This window comes from Lithobates pipiens, unplaced genomic scaffold (assembly GCF_037356315.1).
Source record: "Lithobates pipiens isolate NorthernLeopardFrog02 unplaced genomic scaffold, aLitPip1_a1.2 Scaffold_13, whole genome shotgun sequence".
In the NCBI taxonomy this organism is placed as follows: Eukaryota; Metazoa; Chordata; class Amphibia; order Anura; family Ranidae; genus Lithobates; species Lithobates pipiens.
Genome location: NW_027507718.1, coordinates 235,296,413 through 235,320,621, shown reverse-complemented (window position 1 = coordinate 235,320,621; position 24,209 = coordinate 235,296,413). Strand labels below are relative to the sequence as shown.

The 24,209-nt window shown below is 46.0% G+C and overlaps 1 protein-coding gene across 3 annotated transcripts in view; it reads right to left on the bottom strand.

Moving 5' to 3' along the window:
• Nucleotides 1–24,209, bottom strand: part of CCDC158 (coiled-coil domain containing 158) — a 135,875-nt gene that overhangs the window by 22,639 nt on the left and 89,027 nt on the right. For all 3 annotated transcript variants that reach the window (XM_077476353.1, XM_077476354.1, XM_077476355.1), the window contains 2 exons: nt 3,220–3,366; nt 1,077–1,216 (listed from right to left, as the gene is read on the bottom strand). In XM_077476353.1, the coding sequence (XP_077332479.1) occupies nt 1,077–1,216; nt 3,220–3,366 (287 nt within the window). The remainder of the gene's footprint in view (nt 1–1,076; nt 1,217–3,219; nt 3,367–24,209) is intronic.

Here is a 24,209-nt window from a genome sequence, read left to right as displayed (position 1 = left end):
GTTTCAGACTGACATGTGGTTAAAATTTGAAGACCGTATTTTTTTATATTTTTGATATAAAACTGTAAAGGTCTTCATGTTTATTGCCTATTTCTATGATGCTAAGCAACTGGTAAGCAAATTATTCAATTGATAGATATCTGGCCTGACCATTCATTTCTACTAAAACCTTTCCAAAAGATTACAGGGTCAATTCACAAAGACCCCTTTCACACTGGGGAGCTTTTCAGGCATTTTAGCGCTAAAAATAGTGCCTGAAAAGCACCTCTCATCCCTCCCCGATGTGAAAGCCCGTGTGCTTTCACACTGGTGTGGTGCACTTGCAGGACAGGAAAAAAAGTCCTGCAAGCAGCATCTTTGGGGCGGTTTGGGAGCAGTGTATACAGGACCATGGACCAAGTGAAATGTTTCGGAGCAGCGCAGGACCCCTTCATCAGGCATGTGATCATCACATGTGGTCCTGTGTGGCTCCAAAACGTTTCTCTTGGTCGTTTGTGATGTGATCTTTTTGCAATAAACATTTTGGATGACATTTCATGATCCATGGTGTGCTGGCAAATATGTGCTGTTACCCATATACTAACATCTATCTTGCACCGACAGTTGTCTGTCTGCACACCATTTTCCATTTTGGCAATTAGCTCATGCTGAAAAAAATGGCACTGCCTCGGGACTACATGTCCATACACCCTGAATGCACTAGAAGACAGCAACTCTCTCAATATATTCTATGGCCGATCTTTATTGATGATCAGCGTCTGTATTCACACACGCCCCCCCTCCCCCCCCCTTCCAGAAGCAAAGTAGATTCAATGAAGCATATAAATCCTTGGAACAAGTAACTGAAATAAGAAAACTTTTCTAATATTTATATAGAAAATAAATATATAAATGCAATTAAAATTTCACAAAATACATGTACCATGTTTGCAAGAAATATAATACAAATTCAGAACCTCGGTAAGCATCAAGACAAATCCAAAAGAAACTGACAGTGCACTACAACCAAGCCTCTCTAGCAGTAAAATCTGAAAAAGAAAGGATTCAATTACAACCAGAAAGTTATTTACTCTTACTTGGAAATATTGCTTGATGTATGTTCAGCTTCCCTACTCAGTTTCAGAAGTGCCTCATCTTTAAAGGGCGCACAAGGTAAGACGTCTGAAAGATTGATTGCTTCCTCAGAGGGTTCCACCATGTTATAATTACCAGATGGCTGAAACAGTAAGCAACTAAGGTGTCAGCAAAAAACAGGTCTTACTGAATGAAATTAACAGAAAATGTCTATAATACCACTGTAAAAAGTAATTCACGCCATCAAGCTACCAATCAAAGCAATCAGCCATTCTTAAATTAATAACAAAAGAAACTATATCATGATTTTCAGTGACAAGCGCCACAAAAGGCAGACACCAATATTCCTTGATACACATTGTAATGCATCAATGTTAATTTTTAGGGAGTGAATTTGTCCATATTGTCACCCAAAATTCACCAGTGAACATTTATTCTATGGGGTTGATTTAGTCTAGGTTCACATCTATGTGGCTGCGCTTGATGCATTTTTCAGGCACACGTTTTTCAGTGCATTTTGTGTTTTTAAACCAGAGTTTTTTTTATACATTTTTACATGCAGTTTTCATACATTTTGTATTTTACGTTTTTTTTCTCTTTAAACGCACTGTAAAACACACTCTATATAGCTGATTGCTAAGGAGGGGCCAGGAAGCCAGCTGCCATGTCCTTAACAATCGAGTCATCAGTTTGCCGGCAAAAAATTTTACGAATCAAACAGCGTGAGTTTCCTCCCCAGGGCCCAACCAGGCCCTTTGGGTCGAGTAAGGATTTGGAGGGGACCCCCCACACCAAAATGAAAGAAAAAATGGTGTGGGGTTCCCTCCAAAATCCATACCAGTCCCTTATCCAAGCATGCCGCCCGGCAGGTCAGGAAAGGCAAGGGACGGGCTCTCTGGGTGATGTCATTGGATGGTCATCGGATGGCCACAGATGAAGACATCGACAGAACAAGAGTGGCTTTTAAAAAATTTTTAGCGGGTAACCGGCGGCGAGGATGAAGACAGCAACGGGAAGAGACAGCTCGAGGAGGAGACGGTGGGAAATAGAAAATATTGGCTTCCCGGCCCCCTGCTTAGCAACCAGCTATATACAGTGGTAAAATAAGAACCGCAAAACACATCAAAATCTCATCACAAATGCAACACTTTCATTTCTGATGTGGTTCAATTGAAATCTATTAGCCGCAAATTGTGGGTAAAAAGTCCCTAACCCTTTTCAAAAATGCACTGGCCACAAAACACACAGATGTAAACAAGTACCATAGGAAACCATGTTAAATGGACTGTAGTGCATTTCTGAAAACTGAAAAATGCATAGGTGTGAACGTTGGGTGAAAACCAATGGGCTGCTCACTTAGCAAGGAAATTGTTTTTACCTAGCTTAGCTTATAGTAGATTTAAAGTGGTTGTAAACCCTTACAAACCACTTTGACCTACAGGTAAGCCTAGATTAAGGCTTACCTGTAGGTCCAAGAAATATCTCCTAAACCTATATGATTTAGGAGATATTTACCTGAAGACAGCCACCGGTGTCTACGGCGCATGCGCCATAGACAGCAGCGCGCAGGCGCACTGGGTAAGCCGCAGATCGCGGTGATATGCCACGAGTGTCGGCTCCCGTGTGCATGCGTGGGAGTGATGTCATCGCTGTTCCGGCGATTCACAGCGCCGAAGCAGCGAGACCCACCAAGAAGATAGACGCTCGGAACTACAGGGGACAGCGGTGACTTCGCTGGCTCCTGTGTCAGGTAAGTGACGCATAATGGACTACTATGTGATGCATAGTAGTCCATTATGCTTTACCTTTGCAGGGAATGAAAGAGGAAGTAACCTCATCAGGGTTTACTTCCTCTTTAAGATATAATTGAACTGACAAATGAAAATATTCAGGTTTCCATATGTATTGAAACATGACCATAAACTTAAGATATTCAGTGCTATGGGTGGGCAAGTAGACAATATTTTCACAGCAGGTCACTAAATTACAAAGCTCTTGCCTACAGCCTGTGTGAATATCTGAGGACCATCCACTAATGCCATGAATCTGCACCATATTGTGAAAGCAAGTCATCAGAGACTCATCTAGCGAGGATATAAGGCCTTTTTTGTCAGTAACTTTAGCTATTTCATCAATAAATTTTACCTGTGTAGACATGATGACTTTAGGGCATGATTTGACCAGCAAATCATATTCACGTACAGGAACATCACAACACTGAAGGAAAGATTTTGAAGCTATTTGGCGTGTTGGTTTGGCAGATATCTCAGATGAAAATGGACCTCTGAGTTCCTATAAAGAAAAGACATATATATTTATGGATTGTCAAATATAACTATTGTTTGTATTGTTATTACAATGCTGATGTTATAAAATGAAAGTGTATGCTATGACCATAGATCTCCTCTAAAAGTCTATGGGTCTAAAAGCGTTTAAGGTCTAAAATTCTGATCCTGTACTATAAATGACACATGCAAACACACAAAAAATGCCTATAATTTGCCTGGCTGTACTTCAGTGTAAATAAGGGCTTAAACTGATTGTTAATGACTAAAGAAATATTCTGTATACCAAATGCCCTAAGTATTGTGCAGATATAATTCAATGATCAAATGAAGCATAACCATTGTGTGCCAAAGTGTGCAAAAATATTTTCTATGTCCGAAAGAAAACAGCAGTGTAGGAGTCTTGTAATACATTATATCCCAGTTAGAGGACAGTAACACATGCTATTGACACCTGCTAAAGTACTAACAAGCACATGTTAGGGTGAAAGCTCAGACACACAAATAGGATTTGTAAAATTGCCACCTGATGCAGAATTCCATCCTCTCTAAATATTTTATCGTCCTTTAATAAAAAAAGATCTCCTGTACTCCTATATCCTGGAGGAAGATAATGAAATAAGGAGCACAGTCTCCTTCACAGCCAGCCAGTAGACAGAGGGCCTTTTCATGAGTCCCTGCTGAGATCATGCATTTCAGTTCTAAGATAACCATATACTGTACAAAGAAAAATCTTAAAACCCACCCCCCCCCCAAAAAAAAAAATCAGCCAGCACAAGGTCTAAGATACAAAACCTATACTAAATGTTAATGCATAATGTGCAGCACTATCAACATACTCAAAAGTTAATCAATAAAAAAGAAAGCACTTTAAGTATAACAAGCACATCTAACACCAATAGCAGTGATATTAAAAGTATTTTGAGTGCATGCGTGCGGCGCCCGGGACAGTTATGCTGAAGCCAAGCTCCGCACACTGCCGGCTTAACGAAAGCGATCATCATCGCAGGACTGAACTTACAGACCGGACACCGACCCATCCGCAAACCAGAACCCACGGGGAAGGCGATGAGATGCCAAAGGCATCAATACAAGCAGGCAATAAGGAAAAATCAGCTGCGGCAGCCTCCCTCTGCACAGTCTCCATCTCCCAAGATGGCGCCTGACAAGCAGGATGCACGAGGCGGCCAGAGCACTGAGCAGCATGTCTCCCCACAGCACCCCCAATCATCACCAGTAGCTGAGGCACCCCTTCTCCTCTCAATCCTCCAGAGACCCAGAGGAGGAATTCAGGGAGCGGTCTCACCCTCCCTATCCACCGGAGCATCCCTGGGATGCCCGGACCGGGCAGGATCCCCAGGCTCATCTATGGACAGGAATATGGCAGAATTGGCCGACTCCATATTTAGTCAAGCAAGTCTGCCCCAGCAGATCCATCACCTGCACAGGCTCCATACACGGGGGATGCAGCATTGCTAGCAAGATTCTCAGCCATGCTGCAACAGGAGCTATCTAAAGCGTGCACCATCATAACTAATGACATTAAACAAGATATACAAAGCTTTGGAATGAGGCTGGACACGATTGAAACAAAAATCGATAAATCGATACACAGAATTAACCAAAATTCCAGGATGACAGCTGAGAAGCAGGAGCGACTAGAAGAGGCCTATGCAAAAAATCGAGGATTTAGAGAATAGGTCCCATCGCTATAACATACGTATAAGGGGACTCCCAGAAACCCACACAAACCTGGAAGAAGCCATGCACAACCTCATGCAGGAGCTAATACCTGACATACAACCGCAACACCTGGAGGTTGTCCGAATCTACAGGGCCTTGATGGCCCTGAGGTCTGATGGACTACCTCGCGACATAATAGTGAAACCGCATTATTACAGGATCAAGGAGAAACTGATGGTGGCAGCCAGATATAAACGGGACCTGAATCTACTGGGCTCTCTGATTCAGCTATTTGCGGATCTAGCCCCTTCCACGGTGCAAAAACGCTGTACCCTGAAGCCACTTTTGCAGCAATTACAGAACTGCCAAAGTACAGGTGGTCCTTCCCTTTCCGTCTCTCCTTTACATATAGGGGCAAGAATCACTCTTTCTCGAATTATCATGATGGAGAGAGACTTCCAATGCAACTGGGAATCATATTTAATCATCGAGACAGGGCCCTGTCCACCATATGGTCATCACAAAGGCCCAGGAACAGCGGAAGAACCCCAACACCGACTTGCATAGAAGGGCTTGATCCCCCAAACAGGGAACTGGGCTCTACCTATAGGGAAACTTCCCCCTTCACCCATGACAGGAACATGGTCTGACTGAGTCAAATTAAGCCCGTTGTGATGGCTCCCTCCTTGGAGAGAAAATTGGGCACTTCAGCCTCAATGGTTACCATCAGTTATTGAAGTTATAGGTTACAACAGAACTTCTCTTGTTTACAGGTTATGTTATGAGGTGTTGAACAGAACGAGTGTCCAGTCTCACTATACGAAAGTAGGGTCAGCTGACCCATTACCGGATCTTAATGGGAAAAGCAGAGGCTGCACGGTTATAAGTTCAAGCGATGCACTCTTGGCGGTCCATTCGGTTATCGCAAATAACTTTCATTTTTTAATTTTTATATAAATGTTTTCCTTTTTATACCATTTTTACCTCTGTTTTAACAAGTTCATATCCTGCATTTACTTAGTTAAGGATTAATGTTTGAAGCCGGGGTGGACACTCATACCACTCTAGTGATCTTGTTCTCATTTACGGGTGGGAACAACTTCACAACTGAATCCCAGGTAATATACCTGGAGTGATCCTTGTCCTTAAGGAGACAGGGTAGTTAGATATAATGAAGTATCTCATGTCAACAGGATGGTATTGGAGCTTCCTCCAAAAATTACTAACCTTTCCTAATCTCTCCTCCTCTCTTTTCTTCTTCTACGGGGTGACCCCCCCCCCCCCCATGGACCAGTGGTGCCCTGGTGGAACGCCGAAGCCTCCTCATCTTTGGGATTTGGGAAGCTGATGACTGCATGTCTGGGACAGGGTAAGTGTATTCTGCAAAACCACGATGGTGATTGATCACCAAACCAAATACAGCATCATTACACACAATGTACGGGGTTTTAATTCCCCCACTAAGAGAACGAAGGCCTTCATATATTACCATAAATAAAAGGCTGACATTTTGATGTAACAGGAGACACATTTTTCCAAAACCTCAACCCCAAAATACCTTAGTGCAAAATACCCCCAATTTAATACATCTTCGGGCCCAGAGAAAAAACTTGGCGTAGCAATATGCTTTTCCCGTAAAGTGCCATTTGTCCCCATCACCATAATAAGAGACAAACAGGGTAGATATGTCATGGCAGTGTGTCAAATTAATGACAGGGTAACAACTATAATCTCATATTACGCCCCTAATACAGGTCAATTGGAATTCTTTCATAGTATGTTCAAGATACTACTCCCCAAAATACAGAGACAGGTCATCTTGGGAGGAGACAGTAACATGCCATTAAATCAAACGCTAGACAAGTCATCTCACAGTAAACCACTATAAAAACATACCTAGGAGTAGTAATAGTCTAGCAAAACTACTACATAACAATGACCTTGTAGATGCATGGAGAGAGGATAAGCCCTTAGCGAGGGATTACACTTTCAATTCACATGCCCATCGCACATACTTGACCATATTTTCATAGGGGCCCGCTAATATCATACATACAGTCCGCTGGAATATTAAACACTCCATGGTTGGACCACTCGCCAGTCAGACTTTCCCTCTCAAATTTGTGGATGAAACCCTACCCGTCCCCATGGAGACTGAATGCCACCATGTTAAATGACCCAATAACAGTAGCAGAGGTAGAGAAGGAAAGGCGCCTTTTCTTTAAGGAAAACTTGCCAACAACCACTTCCCCAGTGATAAACTGGGCAGCGCACAAGGCCACCATAAGAGGCAAACTACTTCAATTAGCGTCACGAAAAAAGCGGTCCAGAGATAGCACAGTGACACAACAGGAACAAACGTTGCGGGACGCAAAAAATGAATCCTCAAGTAGATATCAGACACAAAATAAATGAGGCTAGATTGGCACTAAATTGTCTCACCACACAAGCGGAAAAAAGAATAAGATGGTCTCTGCACTGATATTAGTAGAGAAATATTTGGGATCAGATGGCGCAAAAAATCAATCCCTGTATAAATTTCTATTTGGGTATGAATATTCCCCTCTACTGATATATAATGGTTGCGGTTATCACCAATTTATAGTCCCATACATACATATACATAAAAAATCTCAGCCCCTTTCCTAAATACATAAAAATATTTATATGGTCTCATATAGTGCTGCCCACATGTTTTCAATTATATGTTTTATATGCATAATGTTTTAACATTATTTCGAGATGTTATAGGAATTTTTGTTCTCATTTCATTCAGTTATTTATATCTATACAAGCCCGTTGTCCAATGGTATCACAGGTCCGCCCCTCCTTCTGAGTATATATGCATCACTTCCTGTTTAGAATACTAGAACTGAGGAAAAAACTGAAGTTGTGAAACACATCTTCTGATTGGCCCACGTGTCACTTCCAGATCCCAGAGCTTGTGTTCCACTCTGGAACGCACTTCCGGTTCTGGCCATCCGACCATCCGGACGCTAAACAAAGCTGGAAACCGATGAAAACCATTGGAAATACAGAGGTGCTGCTCTAAATCAGCATTTGGAACACAGAGGCAAGCCTATTGTCAACCCCCCTGTTTGGTTTTATACTCCATCAGCTCTGCAAACACCGTGGACCGGATTGAGACATGGATGCATTCCTATTTCATTTACATGCCTAAATCTCTCTGACCTTTGTGAGTAGCCATTTGGATGTATGTTTTTTATTTTAATAAATACTTTATCTTTTATACTGCACTTAGTCTGGCACACCTTCTCCCTGTTCTTTGTGTTTTCGGCACAGATATTACATGGTGGGGGACAAACCCACCACATTATTAGCAAAGAAGTTAGTGCCCCGACCCCACACATCAGCGCTACCCAAGTTACGGCTAAAAAATGGTCAACTCAGCCAGAACCCGAAAAGAATAGTGACGGAATTCATGGAATTCTACACTAATCTTTATAGGGCCTCAGAGAAAGTAGGAACTAACAAAATGGAGGAATTCTTTAAGCACATTCCTCTTCCAACAATACAGAAAGAACATATTGAACTTATGGATCAGGCATTCACTGAAACAGAGATAGCACAAGCAATCAAGAGCCTTAACCCTTCCAAGGCACCGGGACCTGACGTTTTTCAGGCTTATACTACAGAAAATTTCAAGAAGTTCTGACCCCACATCTTTGTACCTTTTTTAACGCGATCAGACAGGGCACAGCCCTACCAAACCAAGAAAACAAAGCATTTATACATGTCCTCCCAAAACCGGGAAAAGATCATGGCAGTTGTGAAAACTACTGCCCCATTTCACTGATCAACTCAGACTTAAAAATTATGACAAAGATCCTGGCGGTCAGAATGAACTAATTTTTAGCAAAATATATACGCCCAGACCAAGTGGGCTTCGTGCCGGGGCGTCAAACGACAGATCAAACAAGAAGGGTCATAGATATCATCTCAGCAATCCACTCGGACTGGGACAGGGACGCCCAAGGCGGGGTATGCTTCTATCATTAGACATACATAAAACATTCGATTACCTGTCTTGGGACTACCTCCTATCTGTCCTGGCTTGACTAGGATTCGTAGCTTACTTCTCATCCACACTTCAAACACTGTACAGCTCCCCGACTGCAGCGTTAACAATAAAAGGATATTTCTCAGACCCAATCAATAGTGATGGACGAACTTCCGATGGGACGTTTCGCAAACGCGGACCGCGAACGCGGCCGATAGTTCGTGAACCGTAACGTTCGCGGCGGGCCCCATTGACTTCAATGGGAGGCGAACTTTGCAAACCTACAGGTCAAATTTGCAGCCACAAAATAATTACTAGCTGTGCAAACATAGTCCCACCACATGGCCAATGACATAACACATGTATGAGGTGAATCTGGGATCGACAACTACAAGCATTCTTTTTTTATATGTGAAATTGTTGTGACAATTCAGGACTGTGGAGCGCATGAAGGCAATGGAGGAGAGGGAAGGTCAGGGTAGGCAAAGAAGAGGGTGCAGGAGATGATCACCAGCAGCGTGACATACAGCAATGACACCTGCACCGTGATAGAGTCATCTGACACCAGCACCGTGATAGAGAGCATTGACATCAGCAGCGTGACATACAGCAATGACACCTGCACCGTGATAGAGTGATCTGACACCAGCACCGTGATAGAGAGCACTGACATCAGCAGCGTGACATAAAGCACTAACACCAGCACCGTGATATACAGCACTGACAGCAGCACCGTGATAGAGAGCACTGACATCAGCAGCGTGACATACAGCAATGACACCTGCACCGTGATAGAGTGATCTGACACCAGCACAGTGATAGAGAGCACTGACATCAGCAGCGGGACATAAAGCACTGACACCAGCACCGTGATATACAGCACTGACAGCAGCACCGTGATAGAGAGCACTGACATCAGCAGTGTGACATACAGCAATGACACCTGCACCGTGATAGAGTGATCTGACACCAGCACCGTGATAGAGAGCACTGACATCAGCAGCGTGACATAAAGCACTAACACCAGCACCGTGATATACAGCACTGACAGCAGGTCCGTGATAGAGAGCACTGACATCAGCAGCGTGACATACAGAAATGACACCTGCACCGTGATAGAGTGATCTGACACCAGCACCGTGATAGAGAGCACTGACATCAGCAGCGTGACATAAAGCACTGACACCAGCACCGTGATATACAGCACTGACAGCAGCACCGTGATAGAGAGCACTGACATCAGCAGCGTGACATACAGCAATGACACCTGCACCGTGATAGAGTGATCTGACACCAGCACCGTGATAGAGAGCACTGACATCAGCAGCGTGACATAAAGCACTAACACCAGCACCGTGATATACAGCACTGACACCAGCACCGTGATAGAGAGCACTGACATCAGCAGCGTGACATAAAGCACTCACACCACCACCGTGATATACAGCACTGACACCAGCACCGTGATATACAGCACTGACACCTGCACCGTAAGCAGCCCCAGGAGGAAGTCAGCATAGCACAGGGATGGTGGGAGCCCCTCATAATAAGCAGCCCCAGGAGGATGTCAGCATAGCACAGGGATGGTGGGAGCCCCTCATAATAAGCAGCCCCAGGAGGAAGTCAGCACAGCACAGGGGTGGTGGGAGCCCCTCATAATAAGCAGCCCCAGGAGGATGTCAGCATAGCACAGGGATGGTCGGAGCCCCTCATAATAAGCAGCCCCAGGAGGAAGTCAGCACAGCACAGGGATGGTGGGAGCCCCTCATAATGAGCATAGCACAGGGATGGTGGGAGCCCCTCATAATATGCACAGCAGAGGTACAGCCCCAGGAGGAAGTCAGCACAGCACAGGGATGGTGGGAGCCCCTCATAATAAGCAGCCCCAGGAGGAAGTCAGCACAGCACAGGGATGGTGGGAGCCCCTCATAATAAGCAGCCCCAGTAGAAATATGACACCTGTCAACCTCTTCAAACAGGAGGGTACGGGCATATAGTACGGTGTGCTTTTTTTGGACAAGGAAGTGAGCCAAATGAAGAAAGAAGGTCTGTGTGCTCGATTAAAAAAATTGTTTATAGACATATACATGGTCTACTGGTCACATGTGTTGAATTCCTCCGAGATCCATGCCTCATTCATTTTTAGAAATGTGAGGTAGTTAACACTGTCGTGAGCTAGGCGAGTACGCTTATCGGTCACGATCCCCCCTGCTGCGCTGAACGTCCTTTCGGACAGGACACTGGACGAGGGGCAGGCCAACAGTTCGATTGCAAATTGGGCAAGCTCTGGCCAGAGGTCAAGCCTGCCCACCCAGTAGTCCAGGGGTTCATCACTCCTCAGAGCGTCCACATCGGCCGTTAACCCGATGTAGTCGGACACCTGACGGTCTAGGCGTTCCCTGATGCTGGATCCGGATGACACCTGTCGATGGGTCTGCTGAAAGAATGACCTCATATCCGAAGTCACCAACACATCTTCAAACCAGCCTCTTCTTGCAGGCGCTGTTGGATTGGTACCCGCAACTCCTTCTCTGGGAGTGGGAATTGCTCCTCTGCCAGCGCACGCAAAAGCAGAATGCAGCATTTCTCGAAGCAAGGCCTGGAATTGCTCCATTCTGACAGCCCTCTGTGATGGCGGTAACATTTCCGCCATTTTGTGTTTGTACCGGGGGTCTAAGTACGTTGCCCCCCAGTACTGGTCCTTGACCCTTATGCTTTTTATAGGGGGGTCCCTATTAAAACACTGGAGCATGAAGGCCCCCATTTGCCCTAAACTGGAAGCGGTGTGGTGGCCTGGCTCCTGCTCATCATCCAGGATAATGTCGTCCTCTTCATTCTCCTCTCCCCATCCACGCACAACAGGGATCCCAGAAAGGTTTAAAGCATGCTCTTCTTGCTCCTCCTCATCCGCCCCGGCACCATCCTCCTCTGACTCCTCTTCAGACTCCTGTTGTTGACTTGTCTCAGATAGAGTAGCCCCCCCTGGGAATTCATCCAGCATTGCGACTTCCTCATCTTCCCGCTCCTGCTCCTCTACAGCTTGATCAATGACACGACGCAATGCACGCTCCATAAAGAAGGAATAAGGTAACATGCCACTGATGGCGCCATGGCTGTGACTGACCAGTTTGGTGATCTCCTCAAATGGGCGCAGAAGTCTGCATGCGTCGCGCATGAACAGCCACTGGCGCGGTGAAAAAAAACCCAGCTCCCCAGAACCTGTTCTGCCGCAGAGTTCATACAGGTAGACGTTAACTGCACGTTTCTGCTGGAGCAGCCTATCAAGCATATAGAAGGTTGAGTTCCATCGCGTCGGGCAATCGCAAATAAGACGTCTGACCGGCAGATTGTGTCGCCGCTGAACGTCAGCAAGGCGAGCCATGGCCGTGTAAGACCTTCTGAAACGGGCCGAGATTTTCCTTGCCTGCCGCAAGATGTCCTGGACCCCAGGGTATTTGACAACGAATCGCTGCACGACCAAGTTTAAGACGTGTGCCATGCATGGCACATGCGTAATTTTGCCCTGTTTCAATGCGCTAAGCAGATTGGCACCGTTGTCACACACCACTTTACCAACTGTCAAAGCGGTGTTAGCCACTGATCTGCCTGTGAATGCAAAGCTGAAAGGAGTGCCGGGCCAGTGTGGCTCTTGGCTTCCAGGCACAATAGACGCAGCACGTCATGGCAACGTCTCACCTGGCTTGTTGAATAGGTTCTGGGGAGCTTGGGTGGCGCAGCGGAAGAGACGCTAGCAGCGGAAAAGGAGGAGTCAGCCGAGGAGGAGAGGGAGGAGGATGGAGTAGGAGGAGGAGGAGAAGAAGAGCCAGGCCTGCATGCAATCCGTGGCGGTAAAACCAAATCTACACGGGTGCCACGGGTTACATGCTTGACGGCCGTCAGAAGGTTCACCCAGTGGGCAGTAAAAGTGACATACCTTCTCTGCCCGTGTTTGCTAGACCACGTGTCTGTGGTCAGATGTATCTTGGCACCGACACTGTGTGCCAGAGATACATTCACTTGCCGCTGAACATGGCCATATAGCTCTGGGATGCCCTTCTGTGAGAAATACTTCCTTTCTGGGACCTTCCATTGTGGTGTTCCAATGGCCACAAATTTTCGAAAGGCCTCCGAGTCCACCAGTTTATATGGCAGTAGTTGGCGGGCTATCAGTTCTGACAAGCCAGCCATCAACCGTTGGGCAAGAGGGTTATCCGGCGTCATCATTTTTTTACGCTCGAACATTAGGCCCACGGAAGCCTGCCTTTTTGCAGAAAAACGTGAGCTTGGCGTGATGGAAGGTGGAGTGGAGGACAATTGTGAGGAGAGAGGAGAAGGAGAAGTAGAAGACGAGGCTGGACGGTGAGAGCCTGGAGTGTGGCTTTGTGTGTTCCGTTGCTCCCACTGGGCTCGGTGATGGCTGCTCATGTGCCTTCTTAAGGCGGTCTTCCCTAGGTGAGTGTTGGGCTTACCGCGACTAATGCGTTGACTGCAAAGATTGCAGATGGCAACGCTATTGTCAGCAGCGGACACGTTAAAAAAAGCCCACACTGCGGAGCCATGTGCCGGTGACATGGGAGCGCCAGATGTGACCGTACATGGTCGATGACTCGCTCCTGATACATTTGCAGTCTGCTTTGTCCCTCCTGTGCAATGTAAGTTATTCCTGCTTCTCCTCCATATCTGCTGGTCCATATCTCCCTCTGAACTCCCCTCCTCTTCCTCTCTTGTGGGCACCCACGTGACATCAATAGACACGTCATCATCGACGTCACCTTCCCCACCGCTATAAGTAGAGACCTCGGAGTAGGCAGCAACACCGGGGACCAACCTCCTCCTTGGGCTGATCTGGGTACTGTCGTCTGACTGCTGAGTAGCGGTTGTTGCTACCTCCTCTTCCTGATCCAATACCAAGAGTGGCTGCGCATCAGAAATGTCTTGATATGGATTGGAAAATAATTCCTGTGACTGAAGCGGAAGGTATGTGGTGGTGGTGGTGTTGTTGGTGGTAGTGTCTTTTGGGGTGCACATAGCAGAGAGTGAAGAAGAGGGTGCAGATCAGGAGGATGAGAAGGGTGCAGAAGAGTAAGGCTGAGTGAGCCACTCAACCAAGTCTGGTGCGTCCTTTAAAGTAATTGAACGCAGCTTCTGCAACTTCCCACTTTGGCTCAAACCTGTTGCTCCTGCCCTACCCCTACCACCCCTTCGGAAGGGCTTGCCTTTTCCTCTGCCTGTCATTTTTTAAATGACCCTGTGACAAAACTCTCAGTTCCTATACTGATAAAGGACTGCTGCAGTATAGGGCAGCAGTCAGCAGTAGTGCACCTCAACCCTATGTATTGTGGACCTATACCAGTCCTTAAGCAATAGCAGACTGTACCTCACTCAACCCTATGTACTGTAGCACCCTAGACCTTACCAGTCCTTATAAGGACCTTTGTGGAACTAGTAGGTTGTGAATGATTAGCAGACTGTACCTCAGTCCCTATACTGATAAAGGACTGCTGCAGTATAGGGCAGCAGTCAGCAGTAGTGCACCTCAACCCTATGTATTGTGGACCTATACCAGTCCTTAAGGAATAGCAGACTGTACCTCACTCAACCCTATGTACTGTAGCACCCTAGACCTTACCAGTCCTTATAAGGACCTTTGTGGAACAAGTAGGTTGTGAATGATTAGCAGACTGTACCTCAGTCCCTATACTGATAAAGGACTGCTGCAGTATAGGGTAGCAGTCAGCAGTAGTGCACCTCAACCCTATGTATTGTGGACCTATACCAGTCCTTAAGGAATAGCAGACTGTACCTCACTCAATCCTATGTACTGTAGCACCCTAGACCTTACTAGTCCTTATAAGGACCTTTGTGGAACAAGTAGGTTGTGAATGATTAGCAGACTGTACCTCAGTCCCTATACTGATAAAGGACTGCTGCAGTATAGGGCAGCAGTCAGCAGTAGTGCACCTCAACCCTATGTATTGTGGACCTATACCAGTCCTTAAGGAATAGCAGACTGTACCTCACTCAACCCTATGTACTGTAGCACCCTAGACCTTACCAGTCCTTATAAGGACCTTTGTGGAACAAGTAGGTTGTGAATGATTAGCAGACTGTACTTCAGTCCCTATACTGATAAAGGACTGCTGCAGTATAGGACAGCAGTCAGCAGTAGTGCACCTCAACCCTATGTATTGTGGACCTATACCAGTCCTTAACCACTTCAGTTCCGGACCAATAAACACCTTAAGGACCAGAGGTCTTTTTGCAATTTCGCACTGCGCTGCTTTAACTGGTAATTGCGCGGTCATGCAATATTGCACCCAAACGAAATTTGCGTCCTTTTCTTCCCACAAATAGAGCTTTCTTTTGATGGTATTTGATTGCCTCTGCGATTTTTTTTTTTTGCGATATAAATGAAAAAAGAGCGAAAATTTTGAAAAAAAAAGATATTTTCTTCTTTTTGTTATAAGAAAAATCGAATAAACTAAATTTTAGTCATACATTGAGGGCAAAATTTATTCAGCCACATGTCTTTAGTAAAAAAAATGTCAATAAGCGTATATTTTTTGGTTTGCGCAAAAGTTATAGCGTCTACAAACTAGAGTACATTTTCTGGAATTTACACAGCTTTTAATTTATGACTGCCGATCTCATTTCTTGAGGTGCTAAAATGGCAGGGCAGTACAAATCCCCCCCAAATGACCACATTTTGGAAAGTAGACACCCCAAGGAAATTGCTGATGGGTATGTTGAGCCCATTGAATATTTATTTTTTTTGTCCTAAGGGATTGAATAATGACAAAAAAAAAAAAAAAAATTTTTTTTTACAAAAAGTTGTCACTAAATGATATATTGCTCACACATGCCATGGTTATATGTGAAATGACACCCCAAAATACATTCTGCTGCTTCTCCCGAGTACGGGGATACCACATGTGTGGGACTTTTTGGGAGTCTAGTCGCGCACGGCACCCCGAAAACCAATCACCACCTTCAGGATTTCTAAGGGTGCAAATTTTTGATTTAACTCCTCACTACCTATCACAGTTTCGAAGGCCATAAAATGCCAAAATAGCACAAAACCCCCCCAAATGACCCCATTTTGGAAAGTAGACACCCCAAGCTATTTACTGAGAGGCATGTTGAGTCCATGGAATATTTTATATTTTGCCAAAAGTTGCGGGAATATTACAAACTTTTTTTTTTTTGCACAAAGTTGTCACTAAATGATATATTGCTCACACATGCTATGGGCAGAAGTCAAATTACACCCCAAAATAAATTCTGCTGCTTCTCCCGAGTACGGGGATACCACATGTGGGGGACTTTTTGGGAGCCTAGTTAACTAGCTACCTAGCGACACTAGCGACACTGATGCAGCGTTCAGAAAAATTATCGCTTAGTGACACTGGCAAAAGGGGGTGAAAGGGTTAACTAGCGGAAATCAGGGGGTTAAAACCATTATTGGGTAGTATATCGGGGTACCTAGCGCTATAAAAACCTGGCGGTGAACCTAAAAAAATAACTAGCTACCTAGCGACTGTAGCGACACTAATGCAGCGATCAGAAAAACGATCGCTTAGTGACACTGGCAAAAGGGGGTGAAAGGGTTAACTAGCGGCAATCAGGGGGTTAAAAACATTATTGGGTAGTATATCGGGGTACCTAGCGATATAAAAACCTGGCGGTGAACCTAAAAAAATAACTAGCTACCTAGCGACACATGCAGCGATCAGAAAAATGATCGCTTAGTGACACTGGCAAAAGGGGGTGAAAGGGTTAACTAGCGGCAATCAGGGGGTTAAAAACATTATTGGGTAGTATATCGGGGTACCTAGCGCTATAAAAACCTGGCGGTGAACCTAAAAAAATAACTAGCTACCTAGCGACTGTAGCGACACTAATGCAGCGATCAGAAAAACGATCGCTTAGTGACACTGGCAAAAGGGGGTGAAAGGGTTAACTAGCGGCAATCAGGGGGTTAAAAACATTATTGGGTAGTATATCGGGGTACCTAGCGATATAAAAACCTGGCGGTGAACCTAAAAAAATAACTAGCTACCTAGCGACACTAGCGACACATGCAGCGATCAGAAAAATGATCGCTTAGTGACACTGGCAAAAGGGGGTGAAAGGGTTAACTCTAGGGGCAATCAGGGGGTTAAATCTTTATTGGGGGGTGATAGGGGGCTACCCTGGACCTAACACTAACTGTCCTGACAGTTTTTACTGTCACAACTGACACTGAATGCATTGATCAGTAAAGAAATGATCAATGCAATCAGTGACACTGTGACTGGGGGGGGAGGGGGGGCGGGGGGGGGATCGGGGGGCGATCGGGGGGGGGATCGGGGGGGGTTTGTGTGCCTGTGTGTACCTACATGTCAGTGTAGTGTTCGTGCAGACTTACTTTTACTCTTCTCCTCGTAGTCCGGTCAAAAAGACCGCCCCGAGGAGAATGACATCACTTCCTCCTTCCTGTGTAAACAATACACAGGGGAGGAAGCTTCTCATTGGCCAGGAGCGATCCAGAGGGGGTGGCCGAAAACGAACGGCCATCCCCTCATCACGGAGCGCTCCTGGACCGAATCGGACCGCCGTAACCAGCGGGAGGGGGTCCGATGGGACCCCCCACCCGCTGGAAGGCAATCACGTAGATGTACGTGATTCTGCCTGCCTGTGCCATTGTGCTGACGTACAATGGCAATACGGCGGTCCTGAAGTGGTTAAGGAATAGCAGACTGTACCTCACTCAACCCTATGTACTGTAGCACCCTAGACCTTACCAGTCCTTATAAGGACCTTTGTGGAACAAGTAGGTTGTGAATGATTAGCAGACTGTACTTCAGTCCCTATACTGATAAAGGACTGCTGCAGTATAGGACAGCAGTCAGCAGTAGTGCACCTCAACCCTATGTATTGTGGACCTATACCAGTCCTTAAGGAATAGCAGACTGTACCTCATTCAACCCTATGTACTGTAGCACCCTAGACCTTACAAGTCCTTATAAGGACCTTTGTGGAACAAGTAGGTTGTGAATGATTAGCAGACTGTACCTCAGTCCCTATACTGATAAAGGACTGCTGCAGTATAGGGCAGCAGTCAGCAGTAGTGCACCTCAACCCTATGTATTGTGGACCTATACCAGTCCTTAACCACTTGCCGCCCGCCCTATAACAAATTGACGGGGGCAAAGTGGTTTCATAATCCTGACCGGACGTCATATGACGTGATCAGGATTATGAGCCGCTGCGCGCCCCCGGGGGCGCGCATCGCGGCGATCGTTGTTGCGGGGTGTCAGTCTGACACCCCGCAACTACGATCTCGGTAAAGAGTCTCCGACGGAGACTCTTTACCACGTGATCAGCCGTGTCCAATCACGGCTGATCACAGTGTAAATAGGAAAAGCCGGTGATCTGTCAGACGCGAGTAGAGGAGAGCCGATCGGCTGCTCCTCTGACAGGGGGGGGTCTGTGCTGATCGATTATCAGCACAGCCCCCTCGAGGATGCCCACACTGGACCACCAGGGACGCCACCAGACCACCAGGGATGCCCAGGACAAGGTATGCCACCCTAGACCACCAGGGATTCCAGTCAGTGCCACAATGGATGCCAATCAGTGCCCATAATGGATGCCAATCAGTGCCCACAATGGGCATCACTGATTGGCATGCATTACTGTTTGGCACTGATTGGCATCCATTAGTACAGTATATTATAATACAATGCCGCCTATCAGTTCCCATCTGTGCCGCCTATCAGTGCCCATCCATGCCACCTATCAGTGCCCATCCATGCCCACCTGTGCCACCTACTCATGCCCACCTGTGCCGCCTACCCATACCCACCTGTGCTGCCTACCCATGCCCACCTGTGCCGACTAACCCATGCCCACCTGTGCCGCCTATCCATGCCAATCCGTGCCAGCTATCAGTGCCAATTTGTGCCACCTATCAGTGCCCATCCGTGTCGCCCATCAGTGCCACCCATCAGTGCCGCCTATCAGTGCCCATCAGTGCTGCCTATCAGTGCCACATATCAGTGTCCATCAATGCCATCTCATCAGTGCCACTTCAGTGGTGCCACCTCATTGGTGCCCATCAGTGCTGCCTTATCATTGCCCATCAGTGTAACCCCATCAGTGCCCATCAGTGAAGGAGAAAACGTACTTATTTTCAAAGTTTTGAAACTGAAACAAAAAAAACATATTTTTTTTCAAAATTTTCGGTATTTTTTTATTTGTTTAGCAAAAAATAAAAACCACAGAGGTGATCAAATACCACCAAAAGAAAGCTCTATTTGTGGGAAAAAAATGATAAAAATTTAATTTGGGTACAGTGTAGCATGACCGCGCAATTGTCATTCAAAATGCGACAGTGCTGAAAGCTCAAAATTGGTCTGGGCAGGAAGGTGTTTAAGTGCCTGGTATTGAAGTGGTTAAGAAATAGCAGACTGTACCTCACTCAACCCTATGTACTGTAGCACCCTAGACCTTACCAGTCCTTATAAGGACCTTTGTGGAACAAGTAGGTTGTGAATGATTAGCAGACTGTACCTCAGTCCCTATACTGATAAAGGACTGCTGCAGTATAGGGCAGCAGTCAGCAGTAGTGCACCTCAACCCTATGTATTGTGGACCTATACCAGTCCTTAAGGAATAGCAGACTGTACCTCACTCAACCCTATGTACTGTAGCACCCTAGACCTTACCAGTCCTTATAAGGACCTTTGTGGAACAAGTAGGTTGTGAATGATTAGCAGACTGTACCTCAGTCCCTATACTGATAAAGGACTGCTGCAGTATAGGGCAGCAGTCAGCAGTAGTGCACCTCAACCCTATGTATTGTGGACCTATACCAGTCCTTAAGGAATAGCAGACTGTACCTCACTCAACCCTATGTACTGTAGCACCCTAGACCTTACCAGTCCTTATAAGGACCTTTGTGGAACAAGTAGGTTGTGAATGATTAGCAGACTGTACTTCAGTCCCTATACTGATAAAGGACTGCTGCAGTATAGGACAGCAGTCAGCAGTAGTGCACCTCAACCCTATGTATTGTGGACCTATACCAGTCCTTAAGGAATAGCAGACTGTACCTCACTCAACCCTATGTACTGTAGCACCCTAGACCTTACCAGTCCTTATAAGGACCTTTGTGGAACAAGTAGGTTGTGAATGATTAGCAGACTGTACTTCAGTCCCTATACTGATAAAGGACTGCTGCAGTATAGGACAGCAGTCAGCAGTAGTGCACCTCAACCCTATGTATTGTGGACCTATACCAGTCCTTAAGGAATAGCAGACTGTACCTCATTCAACCCTATGTACTGTAGCACCCTAGACCTTACAAGTCCTTATAAGGACCTTTGTGGAACAAGTAGGTTGTGAATGATTAGCAGACTGTACCTCAGTCCCTATACTGATAAAGGACTGCTGCAGTATAGGGCAGCAGTCAGCAGTAGTGCACCTCAACCCTATGTATTGTGGACCTATACCAGTCCTTAACCACTTGCCGCCCGCCCTATAACAAATTGACGGGGGCAAAGTGGTTTCATAATCCTGACCGGACGTCATATGACGTGATCAGGATTATGAGCCGCTGCGCGCCCCCGGGGGCGCGCATCGCGGCGATCGTTGTTGCGGGGTGTCAGTCTGACACCCCGCAACTACGATCTCGGTAAAGAGTCTCCGACGGAGACTCTTTACCACGTGATCAGCCGTGTCCAATCACGGCTGATCACAGTGTAAATAGGAAAAGCCGGTGATCTGTCAGACGCGAGTAGAGGAGAGCCGATCGGCTGCTCCTCTGACAGGGGGGGGTCTGTGCTGATCGATTATCAGCACAGCCCCCTCGAGGATGCCCACACTGGACCACCAGGGACGCCACCAGACCACCAGGGATGCCCAGGACAAGGTATGCCACCCTAGACCACCAGGGATTCCAGTCAGTGCCACAATGGATGCCAATCAGTGCCCATAATGGATGCCAATCAGTGCCCACAATGGGCATCACTGATTGGCATGCATTACTGTTTGGCACTGATTGGCATCCATTAGTACAGTATATTATAATACAATGCCGCCTATCAGTTCCCATCTGTGCCGCCTATCAGTGCCCATCCATGCCACCTATCAGTGCCCATCCATGCCCACCTGTGCCACCTACTCATGCCCACCTGTGCCGCCTACCCATACCCACCTGTGCTGCCTACCCATGCCCACCTGTGCCGACTAACCCATGCCCACCTGTGCCGCCTATCCATGCCAATCCGTGCCAGCTATCAGTGCCAATTTGTGCCACCTATCAGTGCCCATCCGTGTCGCCCATCAGTGCCACCCATCAGTGCCGCCTATCAGTGCCCATCAGTGCTGCCTATCAGTGCCACATATCAGTGTCCATCAATGCCATCTCATCAGTGCCACTTCAGTGGTGCCACCTCATTGGTGCCCATCAGTGCTGCCTTATCATTGCCCATCAGTGTAACCCCATCAGTGCCCATCAGTGAAGGAGAAAACGTACTTATTTTCAAAGTTTTGAAACTGAAACAAAAAAAACATATTTTTTTTCAAAATTTTCGGTATTTTTTTATTTGTTTAGCAAAAAATAAAAACCACAGAGGTGATCAAATACCACCAAAAGAAAGCTCTATTTGTGGGAAAAAAATGATAAAAATTTAATTTGGGTACAGTGTAGCATGACCGCGCAATTGTCATTCAAAATGCGACAGTGCTGAAAGCTCAAAATTGGTCTGGGCAGGAAGGTGTTTAAGTGCCTGGTATTGAAGTGGTTAGGAAATAGCAGACTGTACCTCACTCAACCCTATGTACTGTAGCACCCTAGACCTTACCAGTCCTTATAAGGACCTTTGTGGAACAAGTAGGTTGTGAATGATTAGCAGACTGTACCTCAGTCCCTATACTGATAAAGGACTGCTGCAGTATAGGGCAGCAGTCAGCAGTAGTGCACCTCAACCCTATGTATTGTGGACCTATACCAGTCCTTAAGGAATAGCAGACTGTACCTCACTCAACCCTATGTACTGTAGCACCCTAGACCTTACCAGTCCTTATAAGGACCTTTGTGGAACAAGTAGGTTGTGAATGATTAGCAGACTGTACCTCAGTCCCTATACTGATAAAGGACTGCTGCAGTATAGGGCAGCAGTCAGCAGTAGTGCACCTCAACCCTATGTATTGTGGACCTATACCAGTCCTTAAGGAATAGCAGACTGTACCTCACTCAATCCTATGTACTGTAGCACCCTAGACCTTACCAGTCCTTATAACGACCTTTGTGGAACAAGTAGATTGTGAATGATTAGCAGACTGTACCTCAGTCCCTATACTGATAAAGGACTACTGCAGCAGAAGGGCAGCAGTCAAGTATAATATTCTTTCTATATTTGGAAGAAAGAATATTATACGTGTACAAGCCTATTACCATACCAGTCCTGAAAAGAACCTTTGTGGACCTAATAGTAACAGCTACTGATTAAACTGACTGTCCCTCACTGCCTCACACACAGCTTCCTGCCTGTCCCTATTTAAACTGACAAAACAGAGGCTGCTGGAACAATAACTTGAATAGCACTTTTGTGGACCTAATAGTAACAGCTAATGATTAAACTGACTGTCCCTGCAGCACACAGCATCCTGTCCCTCTCTCTACACTGACAAGAGACAGGCTGTTGCAACAATCAGTAGCACAGCAGTGCCTCAAACCTATATCCTGAACTACACCTAACACCTATACCAGTCCTGAAAAGAACTTTTGTGGACCAAATAGCTAGCGATTTGGGTCACTGCAGTCTCTACCTGCTCCACACAGCAACCTCTCCCTATAGTGACAGAAGAAAGAATGTAAAATGGCAGCCGGATCGGGTCTATTTATAAGTTAGGGGGAATGTCCAAGTGTCCATGTGCTGTAATGTCTCAATTGGCTGTCCTGTACCCCATGATGAATGTGTCATCATAGGTCAAAGTTCTTTTACACAGTAAACACGTAAGTCCGCCGGGCGAACTGCGGCAATAGTCCGCCGATCGGACGGATGGCGAACAGCCGAAATTCGCCGCGAAACGACCGCCGGGCGAACCATTCGGCCATCCCTACCAATCAACATCCAAAGAGGAACACGTCAAGGGTGTCCTCTGTCACCGCTACTCTTTGTGTTAGCACTAGAACCATTAGCAATAAAGATACCAGCTTCATTAGATGTCAAAGGAATAGACTGTGGGGGCATAGAACATAAATGTATCCTTTTTGCAGACGACATATTGATGCCAATTTCATGCCCCATTACAACCCTCCCCAAACTATACTCCATACTTAAACCATTCTCCATAATATCAGGTCTAAAAATAAACCACGACAAATCACAGGCCATGAACATTTTCCTGTAAGAAGCCATGATCTCCACCCTAAAAAGATCTTATAAGTTCACGTGGAAAACAAATACCCTTTCATATTTGGGAATAAATCTCACCCCATCATGGAACACATTGTACTCCCAGCTACCTAGGATACTGCACCTCTTTAGAACACTACCAGTGGCAATAGCCAAAATTGATCTAAAACCCTTCCAAACTAAACTCTTGTCATTCCTCTTGAGGAATAAGAGGCCTAGGATAAATATTCGCATGCTATATGCTACAAAGAGTAAAGGTGGACTAGGTTTCCCAGATCTGTTAAAATACTATTATGCTGCACAATTGGCGCAGTCGTTAGATTTCATAGCTCAAGATCTCATTCGATTTGGATGCAGATAGAAGCCAAAGCATGCAGAACACACGCAATACCCTCCATTCTTTGTCTGGCTACCCTCTAAGCAGAGGCCCCCAATTCTATGTCCAGCTCTCTCCATCTCTTTGAGCATTTGGGACAGACTACTTAAATCTCACAAATTCCAATCTCTACACACCCCACTGGCTCCTCTATTGGGAAATGCAAACTTCAACCTGGGCCTCACTCCCCGAATGTTTGAATGGTGGATGAACAAAGGGCTACTGAGAATATCAGATATATGTGATCATAGAGGTATCTTAACGAGGAAAATGCTAGAAGATACACATCAACTGCCGACTTCAGAGTTTTTCAGATAAGCACAGATAGCGCATTTTCTAAATGCTCTATCCAGAAACTCAGATAT